The sequence below is a fragment of the Gymnoscopelus braueri genome, assembly GCF_963280865.1.
Source record: "Gymnoscopelus braueri genome assembly, chromosome: 2".
NCBI lineage: Eukaryota > Metazoa > Chordata > Actinopteri > Myctophiformes > Myctophidae > Gymnoscopelus > Gymnoscopelus braueri.
Window position 1 is genome coordinate 47,000,336 of NC_137604.1, and position 15,736 is coordinate 47,016,071.

Sequence of the window (15,736 nt, forward strand, 5' to 3'; positions counted from 1 at the left end):
GCAGCTCCTCCTTATCAAGTTATCCAAATGACCTGTGCGTCATATCCACTTTAGATATTCTGTACATATCCATTCATAACGGATTGACAGCTTAAACATCTTAAAATATTGGTTCTCTTTCAAATATGCGTGCAAAGTATATTTGGGAAACTAACTGCCATTGACGACCATTGATTGATTCCCTCCGTGAGATGAATAAAGGTCTATCGATCTGTAGGCTGTAGGCATCAATGACAGGAGGATGAATCCTTGATTACAATGGTACAGATATAGTTACAGACCCATAAAGGTGCATTTACTTTCTACCCATTTACTGTAGATAGGAGTTGGGGAGCCCCTGGAACCCCCTGAAGGATCCATGGAGGGTCCATGGACGCCATGTTGAGAACTAGTGGCTCTGAGGTATTAGGTAATGGGTCAACAGTGATGTAAGGTGGGTTTTACGATATAGAGGGAGAACAATGGAAGACCGCAAGAACGTCTAAAGCACAAAGGAAAGAGGGATCTGAGAGGTTGCTTGAGATGATGAAGGGGACACCAGAGGAGAGGATGGAGCTTAATGATGCTGGTGGGAATGGTGCTTTTCTTCCACGCTAAAGGCACGCTGGGCAAGACCTAGCCGGTTGAGTGTCTAAACGGAAGTACCGGACTTTGGCGGAAGTATCGCCCAAGGTAATTGCGTTGACACTATACAAATCTGATTACCTTCTCTGTGAATGAAACAAGTGTTTTCATTGGTCGAAAAAGATCAAGCTCGGGGGAAAGTTTTCGGGGGAAATATGTGCGCCCCTATAAACACTCTCTGCATTAGGTCGTGACCTAATGCTTTTCTCTTCGCAGATGAGTAAGACTGGGAACGAGGCTACGCTAAAGGTGACTCACCGATGTCATACTGCAACTCTTGAAAGGACTGACTGGCACCAAACACAAACCTCTCCCCTGGAAATGATCTAGTTTCCAAATGAGACTAAAGACTGTGGCAAGCATTACAGCAAGGCAGCCTTACTAGGGGGAAACAGGTGCTTAGGCTTAGGTAAATGAGGTCTCTCTTAGCTACCGCACGTTACGCACAACAATGCATACATGTGTATGTGGGCGTGCCTTTTCATGCCGAGTCTGTGAGGTTGCATACTTGGCCATCACTGAAAATTAAGTAAAGTAAAGTAAACGTGTGACTGAAACAGAAACCATGCTGGCCAATCTAGATACACACAGACTCATTTCCAGTTGCGTTGAAGCAATGAGATCTTAATTTGTAACGAGCTCCATGTAAAGGTTTAGCATTTAACACGACTCCATGAAACCCATGTTACTGAACCTCTATACTAGAGGTACCATATGGTCAAATTAAAAAGAAATGTGTTTTGCATTGTTTTTGCACTCAGAGTGGTTGATTAAACTTGAAAAAGGGCAATCTCTTATGCGTTGTGCTGTTTGTCCAGTACAGCTGCACAAAAACATCCTCACCACTTTACAAGCCATTCAGAATCTAATCCTGTTTCAATGTCAATACGGGCTGACCAATCATAATTGTCGAGCTGACCAGGAAAGAGGTGAAAATAATTGTATTTGTAGACCCACCAAAGCAAATTAGAACTCTTAATGTAGCTGAAGCATACATTGTAACTTTCTAGAGTTCACACTGTCTGTTGCAAAAGGCTTGAAGTACCAGAATCTTACTGCCTGTGTCTGCAGTGTTGCTACTGGCTGTACTGTGTATGCACCGGACAATAAACAACTTGAATATGAGTTACTGTAGCATAAAATGAACAGATTTTTTTACGATTTAAATATATTGTTCCTGGCTGCCAGGCTGCCAACCAGCCACTGCACAGACTCTCAAAAGAGAAGACTCAATAATAAATGGATAAGTCTCTTTTTAGTCCTTTTCCTCATCCTCGCTCAACTTCATATCTCAGATGTGCACAGCACATTTCACTCCAGATTGCACAGCAAACCAGGGACTATACAAACAAAACCAATTTTGGAAAAGGGATCCATTCCATCAAAACAGGACCCTGCTCTAAGCATTGAATAAGTATAACTGTTGGATACATCATTAAATCATAAATGTATTTGAAGTTAGTTTTTGCTACCATGCTTTTGGCTAAAGTGGAGCTTGTGTTTTTCTAGCTCGAAACATCAATGGTAGATGTGCCAAAAATAATACGGAGCTACAGTGTGTAGATCTTTTTCATCTTCAACTATGTGACTTCTCCTTATTACCTTCTGGTCCAGCACCCATGCTTTAAACTTTCTTTTAGGTGCGTTAAGTATTGTTTATACATTGATGTAGAAAAGATATTCATATCCAATCATCCAATAGATGTATCAAACGAAAATGTATGCTAATATGCCACACAAGTCAGTACTGCACGTGTGTGTGTGGTGTAATCCAGCCTCGTCTGAAATAAGACTTTCACTTATTCAAAAACAAACGTTCCCTTCACGATCACTCTAACACAGACAGCCTTAGGCTAACAGACACACACCACCGCGTGTAAAGTATATGCAACTTCCATAAATGTCTCAAGCTGACTTCCTCTCATCACCTTCTCTGGCACGGTGTCAAGCAGACACCGTCTGAACAAAGTGGTCTGACTTCTGGTTTGTTTCTCAGTCCTTACACCTTTCATAACAGCCTGTCCCATTTCATTGCTATACCTCTGAACATTAATCAAGACTCAGACTGTGTTTACAATACTTTACTGTCTCTGGTCATGAGAAGCATCTACTTCTTCCCACTTGAAGCCTGATACCGCCTTCGTTGCACGTCGTTGTCGCATGCCGAAAACAATTAAGAATGTCACATCACAACAAAAAAAAGGTATTTATCACAAAAGTAAAATCTCTAAGTTCTGATAGTAATCGTTGTTATGGAGTATTTTGTTTAGGAAAGGGGGGTCTCTCCAGCTCTTTCTTAACAGAAAATTACATTTTCAGTTTTGGATACCGATTTTATCCCATTTTACTTGCTTATCCTGTATAAGTTCTCTCTCTACATTGGATAAAATTGGCATCCCGACCTGAAGATTTATTTTCCGTTTACTAAAGACCCGGAGAGAGGGGGGTTACTGAACAATCTATAGCAATGATCGCTATTGAAATATAGATCTATCAACACTCAAGATTGTACTGTGGAGTCAGCAGTGGGTTTCTGACTTTTATAAACTAGCTGCTACTGCAACCAGAGGTCATTAAATCCAAGGAAGGTACCATTTCAAAGATAACAAAAATGAATGGCTGGGTTATACATAGCAGGCAATAGAGCAACAGAACCTCAGCCAGTTTCATTTAATTTCCTACTGAACCTGAAGCCCTGAATTAGTCAATCAAACCAGGTAATGAGAATGAGCGTCTGCCACTATCCCTTGTATCAGCATACAAGCACAAGCGTTCATTACAGCAGTGGTTTTCAAACCTTTTTTGTGCAAGGCACAGCAGTGGGCAAGTCAAAATCTCATGGCACTCGTATTCATAGTGACAGCTCTAGTATGATAGTAGATCTGCTATTTTTAACCCTAACCTTAACCCTTTTGCAAATTTGTGAAACAATAAAATAAAATAAAAATCCTGTAAGATGACATGCCCTACATAGTCACGCCAGATTAAAAGTGATTAAAATATATAAAATTATATATTTGTATGTCTATTATTTGACTCTGTAGTGGCAAATGAGTGTGCACAAAGCACTGATATAGTGAATTTAAAAAAATATTAATATAATTTTGTATAGTTGTATAGTATATTGCTATAATAATGTGTGGCTCTCACACAACAGGACTCCTTTCATGGTACAGCAATGTGCCTCGGCACTCAGTTTGGGAACCTTACAGAACCTTACAGAGCTTGACTGACAGATAAAGTATGTGACATCTGAGAGGACAGATCTCGGTTTGCCTCTCCGTGTCCCCACTCAGCCCGGTGTCTCAGTCCCACATGCCCTCCCGGAAACCCGACGCGGAGGAATGCTGGATCCATTTCCCCATGCTTTCCTGCTGCTGACATACTTGCAAGGATAAGAGCTTGTTAATCCTAAGGTAAGATGAATGGCGGGCACTGTGTGCGCAAAGGGGAAAGAGGGCGGGCTGGGACCTCAAGCGCAAGGCTACTCAGCACAAAGACTGGCTCAGTGCTCCTGCCTTCACACATGGGAAAAGGATAAAAATATACTGTATGCAGGAAAATGTATCACTAACACCAATAAGGAGCTTATTTTACGAGTGATGCGTTTGACTGTCCCTTACACAAGATTTAACCCCCTGTTGAACACACAAGTGTGGATATTTGGAGGAAGAGACCAGAGCAGATTGGGCAGTGGTTTTATATGATACTGTGGTTGTCAATATTTTGTAATATAGCGACCAAGGATAGAAGGTGTTCTGGATCAATAAGTGAGTGGGCAGCAATCACTACAGGGTGCCGGGTCAGAAGTAGGGCCACCGCGATCATGTCATTTTACTTGACGATTAATTGGCACTAAAATAATTCCGATCAATGATTTCATTGTGTTTGTTTAATTGAACATTGGAACATACAGTATAAATACAAATTACCATTTCTGATTGGCTTTTAGGCTTCATAAACAAAAGTTGCGTCGTGCGAGCTGGTAGGTCTGCTATTTCTGCTATTTATTTTTTAAACTAGAGGTGAGGGCAGTGTATTTTTTGAAAATGTTTGAAAATCAAAATGTATCAACATTTTTCAACATTATGACGATTATGACAATTATGCGAAATAATTGTGATTATCTCAAATAATTGCTATCAGCGGACTAAGTAATAATTGTGACAGGCCTAGCCATAACACGAGTATCAATGCTCAGGTGAGTTTGTGAAGCAAGGTAATGCAGTCAATGGATTCCGTTTAGACTGTTGCTATATCTTTAATATGAAGGACAGCTGTGTGTGAGGTCAGGGACAGCTGTGAGGATTATCTTCGGCTGAGAGAATTATCTTCTGCTAAAGATTGTGCTGTGGTATTCAGCTACTGGTGAAGGCTCTGCTAATCTTCAGCCAATGCTCTAATAAGGGCTAGTTTTCCACAAATGCTTTGCTAGTCTTGGATGAAATTCTCTGCTAATCTTCGATGAAATTGTAGTGAAACATCTTCTAATGTCCGGACGGTCCTTCACCTGCACTCTAGCGGGCCTCACTCGAGACCATCTGCTCAGTTAAAGATGTTCTTTACCGTTCCTACTGGCCAGAGTGCCGTTTGCCAGGTCAATGTTCTCCTTTAGAGAAATATCATTTTCAACAACAATGGCTGCTGAAAGGCTAAGAGCAAGTCAAATGGGAAATAACTGGATGCTCTCACAATGAAGTCTAGACGTTATAAGTGCATACAGAATTCTGAAATGTCCCTGATGCTTGGCTTAAGAAAAGTAAAGGATGAAAGAAGGGAGCTTCTCCGAGTCAACCAAACAGAACTGGTCAAGCACAATAATGATCAAATTAGTATCTCTCACACACACACACACACACACACACACACACACACACACACACACACACACACACACACACACACACACACACACACACACACACACACACACACACACACACACACACACACACACACACACACACACACACACACACACACACACCTTTTCAGTCAATGACAATGGCCAAGCCCATCTTGTTTAACTGCTTTTGTAAGACAGAAAGGATTTTATATCAACATTTAGAAAAGAAAGAAAAGCTGAGTTTAACAGCAAAAGGAAGGTTTTCAGAAAGTCAACACTTTCATATAGCTGGTTAACACTTATTTATAACTGCAGAACAATGTGAACAAAATGGAAGGAAGCCAACAGTGTAGGCTATCTCTTTGATTTATGGCACCAATAAAGTGAGGATATAGGATGGGGGTCATCATCTCTGAGCAGAATGGACCCCATGGTGGTCACACACGTCATTATTTAAACTTTAACCTGCACCGAGCCTTGACAGACGACATAAAAAAAGGCTTGGTCCGGTTCTCCAGATCCAGGATTTACGGTACGTCTTAAGGTGGTCCAGCAGATTCTTGTGCAGAATGGTTACAGGTTATCTACAGTACCACCGCTGTACAATGACACTGAAATTATGGCCACAATGTCGACACATAAAAGGAGTGACCATATGTCATACAATGTATTTGAATTGTATAGAGGGGCATGATGTAAGTACAGTAGAACTATAATTCTTCATGCTGAATGATATAGGGGGTACTTTCAAAATGCCACTTTGTCAGCTAATAAAAAAGATGAGCTTCATCGTCCAGGAGCAGTGATCAGTTTGATATATGTACGTGGCGCTTAAATGTTTGATATGACATCTGAAAAGCTGAGCTGCTCATCACCGCAAGGGGGAAAAAGTGGTGACACGCACCACCAGAGCTCAAAGATAACACCATCCTCCTAGTAGTCCATTACAACCCCTCCTCGCACAGTGACTTGAACCATATCCCCTAAGATGGTGCTCTACTCTGCACGTGCTCAACTTCCTTCCCCTCAGCCCCGCGTGCTACAATAATACCACAGCAACAGTTGCACGTGAGAAATCAAAAGGAGACGGTTGCTGAGAGCACAGAATGGCAGACACCAGAATAGAAGGAGCTGCTACATGACCAATCAGTCTATATCTGATGTGTAGTATTTAAATACCGGTATACAAGGCCCATAGCTGGGTACCATGGTATGATGATTGATGTGTATGGACGGAGCGCTGAGTGAGTAATGCAGTGCACAATGCTCCAGAAAAACAAAGCCTTCTGTACACAATGTGCTGAGGACTTAATAGCAAAAACATAAGGAGAACAATGCTTTGAGTGGGGGGTTACAGTATCATGTTGTGCAACAAACCTACACAGTAAATTGTAATAACGGTCTGTATATGGCTCACAGCGAAGGGATCTTTTCATTGTGAGCTGTGAGATTGGAGTGGTTGAGAAGAGGTGCTCATCCTCTGGCTCATGTTTACAGAGAGATGGTGAGGTCTGAGTTCGGATGTGCATATATGACTGACACCCACGGTTTCATGACATTGACAGTTCACTCACATCTACTAGCCATGATTCACACACTTGTCAAGACTAGTTTTATATGGTCTGTGATTAGGTTTAAACTCAACCTGGATATATTTAGACAAAGGGGTAGTATGCTGAAAAATAGGCCTATGTATTTCTGTCTAATCTTTTAATTCGCTGAGCTAATAGCTCATTTAATGTAACTGGTTTTGAAAATGTGTAATATAGGATACATACAATACAACATACAGAGTGTGTGGGGGGCTATAGCATATCGGTTCGTTTTGGCATCCCTGGAAGTAGATCAACAGGTGTGTGCTGTGCAACTACAGTTTCTAGAACAAGACAATAAAGAGAGAGAGAGAGAGAGAGAGAGAGAGAGAGAGAGAGCAATTTCAACAAAGAGAGACTTACACAAACGCATGGTAGATGAACGCCCAGGCTCGCGGTCTCTCCAGCACGTTGTACAGGTGGTTCTGGAGCCTCCGGTAGCGCACGTTCCTTCGGCCGCTCTGCGCGCTGTATATGAGCGGCTTGCCCAGCAGGCTGAGCCGGGCGCCCTGCTTCCCGACCATCATCATGGGGTTCTCCGGAGGACCGACCGTCACCGTGTTGGCACTGGAGGCTGACAGCAATCCGTCTCCCGCGTTGTTCATCATCATCATCCTTCGCTCCACGTCGTTCAAGCCGTAGCCTTCGTCACGGTGTCCTGGCGACGTCCTCATCCAGAGCCCAGTGCCGGCGCCTTCATCGCCGCTGTGGTTGCGGGGCATGGCATCACCAAGTGCGGCGTGGTTCCTATACGAGCACGCGTGTCCAATATAGTGATGTGGGGGGCGCACTAACACTATATTAAATGTCACTGCTCCAGATTGCTAGCAATGCATTGGGGATGAAACTTTGAGCCAAAGCAAAAAGACACGTTGTTTACCGTCACTGTTTGACCGCCCTCCTCTTTCCTCTTGCATCAACCTCCAACTCCTCAGTGGATCCGCTACCACGCGCAATGGTAACCGGAACGCTCGCCCCAAAACACGCTTGCCCCATTTTTTTTAAAGTGGACCAGCGGTTCTGGTATTCTTGTATATTTGTTTTACTGGGGATATGGTTAGAAAGAAGTTTAGGGTTAGGCATAGTTTACTTAGGTTACGTTTAGGAATAAGGTTTGGTTTGTTTAGGCATAGTTTACTGAGGTTACGTATGGCAATATCAGGTGAATACCGCCGGTTTTGTCCCGGGGCGACTGTATTTTGGGGCGAGCGTTTTGGTATTCGCATCCAGTGCGCCGGCCGAGCGTTTTCTTTGGCAACTTCATCTCTTACATACCCAATAATAGCACTCTGTCCAAATATTGTGGTGGTGGTGGTGGGCTTTACGTAACAGAATGAATCGCCGTTGAGAAGCGTGTGCTAACATGAACCGAACGACGTTAATTGTTTTGAACTCAGATTTCTTTCTTCCCTGCAGCAGCCTGTTGCCTCAGGAAGCTGCGCGCGGCTGATATTCGCCAGAGTAATTCATTCTCTCACACCGGTTACATACTGTCTGCGACTATTGTATTGCCCTGCAGCGACGCGTTTCTTCACATGTCTGTGTGTGCTGTGCTGTGCTGATCAGTGGTGTAAAGTAACTAAATACATTTACTCAAGTACTGTATTACTTATAAGTACAATTTTGAGGTATTTTCTTTTACTCTAATGTAGTATTTCCAATTTTCAGTACTTTTACTTCTACTCCACTTACTACATCTCAGAGGCAAATATTGGACTTTTTGCTCCACTACAATTATTTGAAAACTTTAGTTAGTTACTTTGTATATTTTGATTACAAAACACGCATTTATCCACTTCAGCCCTATATATATTTCGGCCATTTGAAATAGCCGAGCTGCAAGCTCACAATGGGTGGCAATGCAATTCATTGTGAGCTTGTAGATCTGATTTCTATACATTTTATCCACACGTTTCATTGTGGGCATCACTTCCTGTCGATTTGATCCCTGATACATGATCAAATCGACAGGAAGTGATGCCCACAGTGCCCTAGGAAACTTGTGGATACATCTGAAAACTTGTGAAATGGGACATATTCTGCAATCTGCATAATGAGTAGGCCTACTTTTACTTCTGCATATATAATACCAATACTTTTGTGCTTTTACTCAAGTAAATTTTGAGTAGGCTACCGGACATTCACTTGTAACAGAGTGTTTCTACATTTCTGTATTGCTACTTTTACTTAAGTAAAATATGTGAGTACTTTTTCAACCACCGATGGTAGCTCATACCTACGAGGTCACGTGTTTTTCAGACTTAAGTTACATCAGGTGCTGATGTAAGTCTGAAAAACACGGTTATTTCCGTTGGTACTCAATTTCCCTCGAGGGCAAGAGCATGCAAATTATGCGACCCAGCAAGCCAGTCCACATAGTTTAATTTCCTCACACAATAAAGCATATGACGCGTAAGCCATGAAGTAGCTAATATAATAGTACTGTAAGTTCTGTAACGAATTTTCCATTCCTTCGTTTGGAAAATCAAGACACAAGAAGTGTGTGTGTGTGTGTGTGTGTGTGTGTGTGTGTGTGTGTGTGTGTGTGTGTGTGTGTGTGTGTGTGTGTGTTTGTGTGTGTGTGTGTGTGTGTGTGTGTGTGGACATTATGACTTCACTTCAACGTCCAAAAACAAAAGCTGTTGTATTGTATGCCTGTATAAGCATTGGTGTATAATGTTTGTTTCTATGCTTTTTTCTTTCTAAAATAGTTAAAAAAAATTAGCTAGCCTATACTGTCACCAAATAGGCCTACAAGGTACATAGGAGGACAATTTATAAAACTTAATTTCTACAACCAAACCTAGACAATTTAGAAAGAAAGCAGATTGCCAAGCAACATGTTTTGTACTGCATGTGCAATGTGCATACAGCTGGTAGGAAGTTGTGGGTCATGGGCCAAAAGACTTGAATGAATGTTAGCCATACTTCCTCTCTCCCACAATTTCTTTGAATGAAGGGGCCATTTCGAAGTAGCCAAAATTATGTGCTCACCTGGGAGACATAAATCCATCATTCTGTATTTCACATTGAATAGAACATGAACTTTGCTTTAGATTTACAACTTATTATTTAAAAATATTATGAAAATGGACAAAAAAATATTGTTACAGATAACTTCATGTTTTGCAGCACTGCCTTTGGAAGCAATAACTGCAATCAAGCACTTTCTGTTACTCTGAATATGATTTCTACACTTGGTGGTTTGGCCCACTCTTCTTCAACAGACTGCTCCAGTTATCTCAGGTTTGATGGGTGCCATCTCCCAACTTCAAGTTTCATCTCTTTCCACAATTGTTCAATGTGGGGATTCAGAGCAGGTTCATAGCAGGCCACATCAGAAAGGTGTTTTTTTCCTCATCCATTCTTAGGTGATTTTTGATGTATGTTTCATTATTACACACAGCTTGCTGATACTGGGCTGTAGCATATGTTTCTCTCCAAAATGCCTTGATAGTCTTGAATTAATTGTGCCCCATGGGCCTGCACAGATTTCAAGCAACCTGAGACTTCTCCATATTTCGCAGTAGGCATGTTCTTTTTCCCTTGACAGCTTAATTTTGTCTTCTTCTGTGAACATAGAGTGGTGAAAAGCTGTAATTTTGTTCATCTTCCAAAGTAGGCTACATTCTCCCAGAAGGACTGTGCTTTGTCAACTTACTCCAGTCTGGCTTTTTTGTGTCTCCCTTATAGAAGTGGGGTCTTCCTGAGTCTTCTATGGAGCCCATTTTCATTCAAACCGCAACGGATGGTGCGACTTTAAACCACTTGAAGATCAGTTTGGATCTGTTTTGAAGTGTCCTTGGTTTGGCCATTTAAACAATCTTTCGTTCAATCTTGGGCCAATTTTCCTCTTCCTTACGTTCAGAGATGTTGGCTACAGTCCCATGGGCCTTAAACATCTTAATAATATTGACAACGGTGGTCAAAGGAACATCAAGATGTTTTTAAGTTTTTAAGTAAGTCTTGTAACCTATATGTTGATCATGCTAATCACTTATCATTCAAACAGAATAGTCTGTTAAAAGTATCACTACAATGCAATTATTTTTTAAAGGGTAGGCCAATCATTTTGGCCAAGCTATTGTAAAATGTCTTTGTAGAATAAGCAATATTTACGTCATTCTAACAACTTTAAAGTAGCATACTCATTAAGCAAAATGGCCCATTTCAACATCATATTACTGGATTGTAATTATCTTTCATCCGAAGGCAGATCGAGAGATTATGTTTTCACACCTGTCTGTCTGTGCGTTTGTGTCTGTGACGTGTGTTCACTACCAGTCAGTGCCAAACCTTTTGTGCAGCTGGGAAGACGCCCCAATTATTTTCCCCCAATCCGTCAACGACAACAATGTTATACATTTTTTGGGGGGCGAATGCATTACCGCTGACCGTCCCTCCAGACTACAATAGGAACGAGAGGCCTGTAATGCCATGTATGTGGGTGGTGATGTCAATGACATACTCTTAGTTTGGAGTTACAAGATCTACCCTTGGTTTTTTTTACACCAGTTTTACAATTCCTCAAAGTCACACACAATGACCAATACCATGCACACAGACAAAAACACAGACACACATAGCGACTGTAGTTATCTATAACACACACACACACACACACACACACACGTGTATGTGCACCCACACGCACGCACGCACGCACGCACGCACGCACGCACGCACGCACGCACGCACGCACGCACGCACGCACGCACGCACGCACGCACACACACACACACACACACACACACACACACACACACACACACACACACACACACATAGAGAGACAGCGTGACATGACACACGCTGCACACAAATAGACAGACTGCATCTCTGGACAGGGATGCCTTCAGTTAAAGCTAGGGTGACCACTGACCACCCATCCAGAATTTTGCAGGACAGTCCCAAACATTTTATGTTTGTCCTGTGTCCCACATTAACAGAACAATGTCTCTCTTTTAAAAGACAGTGATGGGGGGGGGGGGGGGGGGGTATTTGAGATGGAGTAGAATTATAAAGTATTACAAATACAAATGGAAAGACACAATTACAGAAGAAGTACCTCAAAATGTTATCTGCTTAAGTAGCTGAGTAAATGTACTTCATTACTTTCCACCACTGCTGCATGATGTGCTATTCCCTAAGGCTGCCTCATCATCACATGCTAAGAATAGCATGCTGAATCTGACAGAATGCTTTCGTTAGCAAAGTGCTCGCCATGTGTGATGTTTGAACTTGGCTGATCTCAATGAAACTTCATTGAATGGTTTGGAGAGAGAGAAAGCAGCCTTCCAGTATTCACCGGACACCATTGTATGGTTGTGTCTGTAAGAGTCAGCACTGAGTCTTAATACTCAGCGCATACATTGTGTGTGTGTGTGTGTGTGTGTGTAGTGTGTGTGTGTGTGTGTGTGTGTGTGTGTGTGCCTGCCTGCCTGCCTGCGTGCGTGCGTGCGTGCGTGCGTGCGTGCGTGCGTGCGTGTGTGCGTGCGTGCACGTGTCTGCGCACACATGTACATAAAGTATCTGTGTGTGCATGTTCTTAAACCTTTATATTTGTGGCTAGTTTTTCAACCCATGGGAGTGCACATGATATTCTGTCACCAGCCATCATCTTAATCTATTAAGGTTTCAACAAGCACAGTGGGGTTCTATCATCAGTTTACAGACCATCCTCTAACAAAACCACGCCATCTGCTGGTGACTGCTGGTTATTAGGAAGTAGGAACCAACAGCCTTTTTATAACTGTTCTGGACTTACTGTACACTTGTGTTTTGATGATCAGTGAAATAGAGAAATACTTCAATTTCTTCAATTAAGTAAATAGGTTCTGACCTATTCCATTTCGATACTTGTTGACACATCCTGTGATGTAATTAGACAGAAAATGGTGTCATAACACTGACTACATTCTCAAAGAAAACACTGGACCACATGAACATAATAAGTAAAATGCCAGAGGGCATTATTTGACTCACATGACTGGCCCTCATCCAAACTATTTTTGCTCATTGTATATGGAAAGGTCATCGTAAATAATAATAACATGAAAATGAACCTCATTATATTTCCATTTTCCGTTCAAAATCGTGGCATCTTCTTCTGCGGATGAACGATCAGCGTGACCTTTGACCTCAGTGGATAGAGGCACTTTCTGGGAGCAGCAGGAAGATAATTAACTTGGCCCGTGTCTTGTATGATCTCTGGTTCTCTTTCCTCCATGGCTTATGTCTCTGCATTGCACGCCAAGGTCACAACCTCTGATGCTATGACGAAAAATAGGGTCTGGTGCAGTTGGGGAGGTGCGCTTGTGTGTGTGTGTGTGTGTGTGTGTGTGTGTGTGTGTGTGTGTGTGTGTGTGTGTGTGTGTGTGTGTGTGTGTGTGTGTGGAGGGGAGGGGAGGGGGGGTATGGGGGTTGGGGGGGTCAGTTAAGATTGCCTGCAGATGTTGTTTCGGGGGCCCTCTGCTTGCTTAACGAGAGGATGTGGAACATAAATCTCCCAAGGCCTATGTTGCACTGTGTCATATGTAAGGTCGCACAAGAGACCATTTTGGTACCCTTTAGTGAGAGTCTGTAGCAAAAAGCCCAGAACATAGAAACGGTATCTAGCTTGTAATCTTTCGTTTGAAAGAAAACACAAAGACAGGCTACAGTACCTCTACTATAAATAGTTACAAATGAGTATATAAGTAACCACTGATTAGGACAGTTGTCTTGTAACATTTACCCCCATAGATTAAAAGATGTCCTTTGATGTGTTCTTATAGTGATGCTGTACAATGAGCCAATGTATCCAGAATGTATCCCTCAAGACAAGGGAGACAATGAATCAATTTAGCAACTAAGATAATACAAACAATAAGCCCCCATACATTCTGTTCTGTTCTTGGACTATTGACTCCTGCCTTACACTGGCACTTTTGCGCATGGACTACAGGGATGCATGCTAAAGTACCATAACAGATGCCTTCTTAGGAAGGCATTGCTCACTATATTCCCTGTTGATTGACGGTTTACTGAACATTTTATCCATATACCCATAGTATGTAGGCTGGCTCACACTGTACATATATTATCAACCTCAATATTCACTCTTGATAGTCTTTACATAATACTGTATGTTCAGATTACTGGTGATATTGTAGATTATATGTACTAGTCCATACCCGGTGAAGTGTGCAGGCGAAAGTAGTTGCAAACGTGGGGTTGTTGATCATTCATCCCATCGCTCGCGGGGCAGCTGGGCAGCCGTAACCATGGCGACTGTCTTTTACATAAAACCGCTAATAAACAGCTGACGTTTGGTGAAATCGCAGTTCCGTGGGCATGGTAATGGTGAATGTGCAGATCAATTGCTCCAGCCACTGAGGAGAACCGGGCAGACGGTTTTGGCCTCACCACCACCCACCACAGAGGTTTGCAGAATTATAGGAGGATGTCCATGCCTGTATTTATATATAATTTATGATATATATTTTTTTATCATAATGTTTAATATAAATTTATATTTATATGTATTAATACTGTATAAATAATTAATACCTCAGATTTGACACCAAGCTCAGGAACCTGGGGCTCAACCCTAGCCTGGGCTGATGGATCCTGGTCCTGGACTTCAGTCAGAACTAGGGCAGGTGCTGAGGATGGAATCTAAAACCTCTATCCCCCTGAAGCCTCTATCTATCTATCCATCCATCCATCCATCCATCCATCCATCCATCCATCCATCCATCCATCCATCCATCCAACCACCCAACCACCCATGATCCGGGGTATATCAAAAGAGCTTTAAAATTAACATTTCTTTTTTTCAGTTAAAGGTAGGGTAAGTGATATTTTTTGGTTAAAACAAAAAGTATTTTGTTAAAAGGTTAAAGCACTATATTCTGATAGTAATCATTGCTATAGAGTGTTTGTTCAGTAACAGGAGTCTCCCCGTCTCTCCAGCTCTTTAATAAACAGAAAATACATTTTCGATAGGTGTCAAAATCTCAGCCAATCAGGAGAAAGTACCCATTTTTAAGCTTCATTTTTATAGTGTTCCAGTTCCAATTTTGCATGCTCATTTCTTAGTGTCATCACTTCCAATTTCACTTGTTTAATCTATATCCTGATTGAGTTCTCTGTCCTGATTGGATAAAATTATAAATGAAACTGAAACTGAAACAAAAATGCTTTTTCTGTTTTATAAAGAGCTGGAGAGACATGGAGACTCCTTTTACTGAACAAACACTCTATAGCAATGAGTACTATCAGAATATAGAGCTATTTAACACTTATTTTAACCAAAGAAAATCACTTACCCTACCTTTAACTGAATAATGTCCATTAACATGTATTTGAATGACTCTCAATTACAGTATACAGGATGAGAGAATGATTGAGAGCCATTAAAGTAACTTGCTTTTTATTTGGATATAATCAAATGTAGTACTGACTGTTCGACAACTTTGTCAACACGTGTCGATGTCACCATTAAGACTATATCCCCAAAATGCAGCTTAAGTTATAATTGTTGGCTTAAAGAAATACTACAATTGTTAAGTCCTATAAAATAAACATTGGTGGTTTTGGTGAAAATTGTCAAATTATTCAATTTTAACATGGTAGGCTATAGCATTCCTAATACATTTCTTGGGTATACTGTACTGCTGATGAAAAAATG

At 41.6% G+C, this 15,736-nt stretch overlaps 1 protein-coding gene across 6 annotated transcripts in view; it reads right to left on the bottom strand.

Annotated features, from left to right (window-relative positions):
- kcnq5b (potassium voltage-gated channel, KQT-like subfamily, member 5b) overlaps window positions 1–7,966 on the bottom strand; it is a 131,569-nt gene extending 123,603 nt beyond the window's left edge. For all 6 annotated transcript variants that reach the window (XM_080417383.1, XM_080417380.1, XM_080417382.1 and 3 more), the window contains exon 1: window positions 7,426–7,966. In XM_080417383.1, coding sequence (XP_080273509.1) covers window positions 7,426–7,784 — 359 coding nt within the window. In that variant the 5' untranslated portion in view covers window positions 7,785–7,966. The remainder of the gene's footprint in view (window positions 1–7,425) is intronic.
- Between the last annotated feature and the right edge of the window lie 7,770 nt (window positions 7,967–15,736).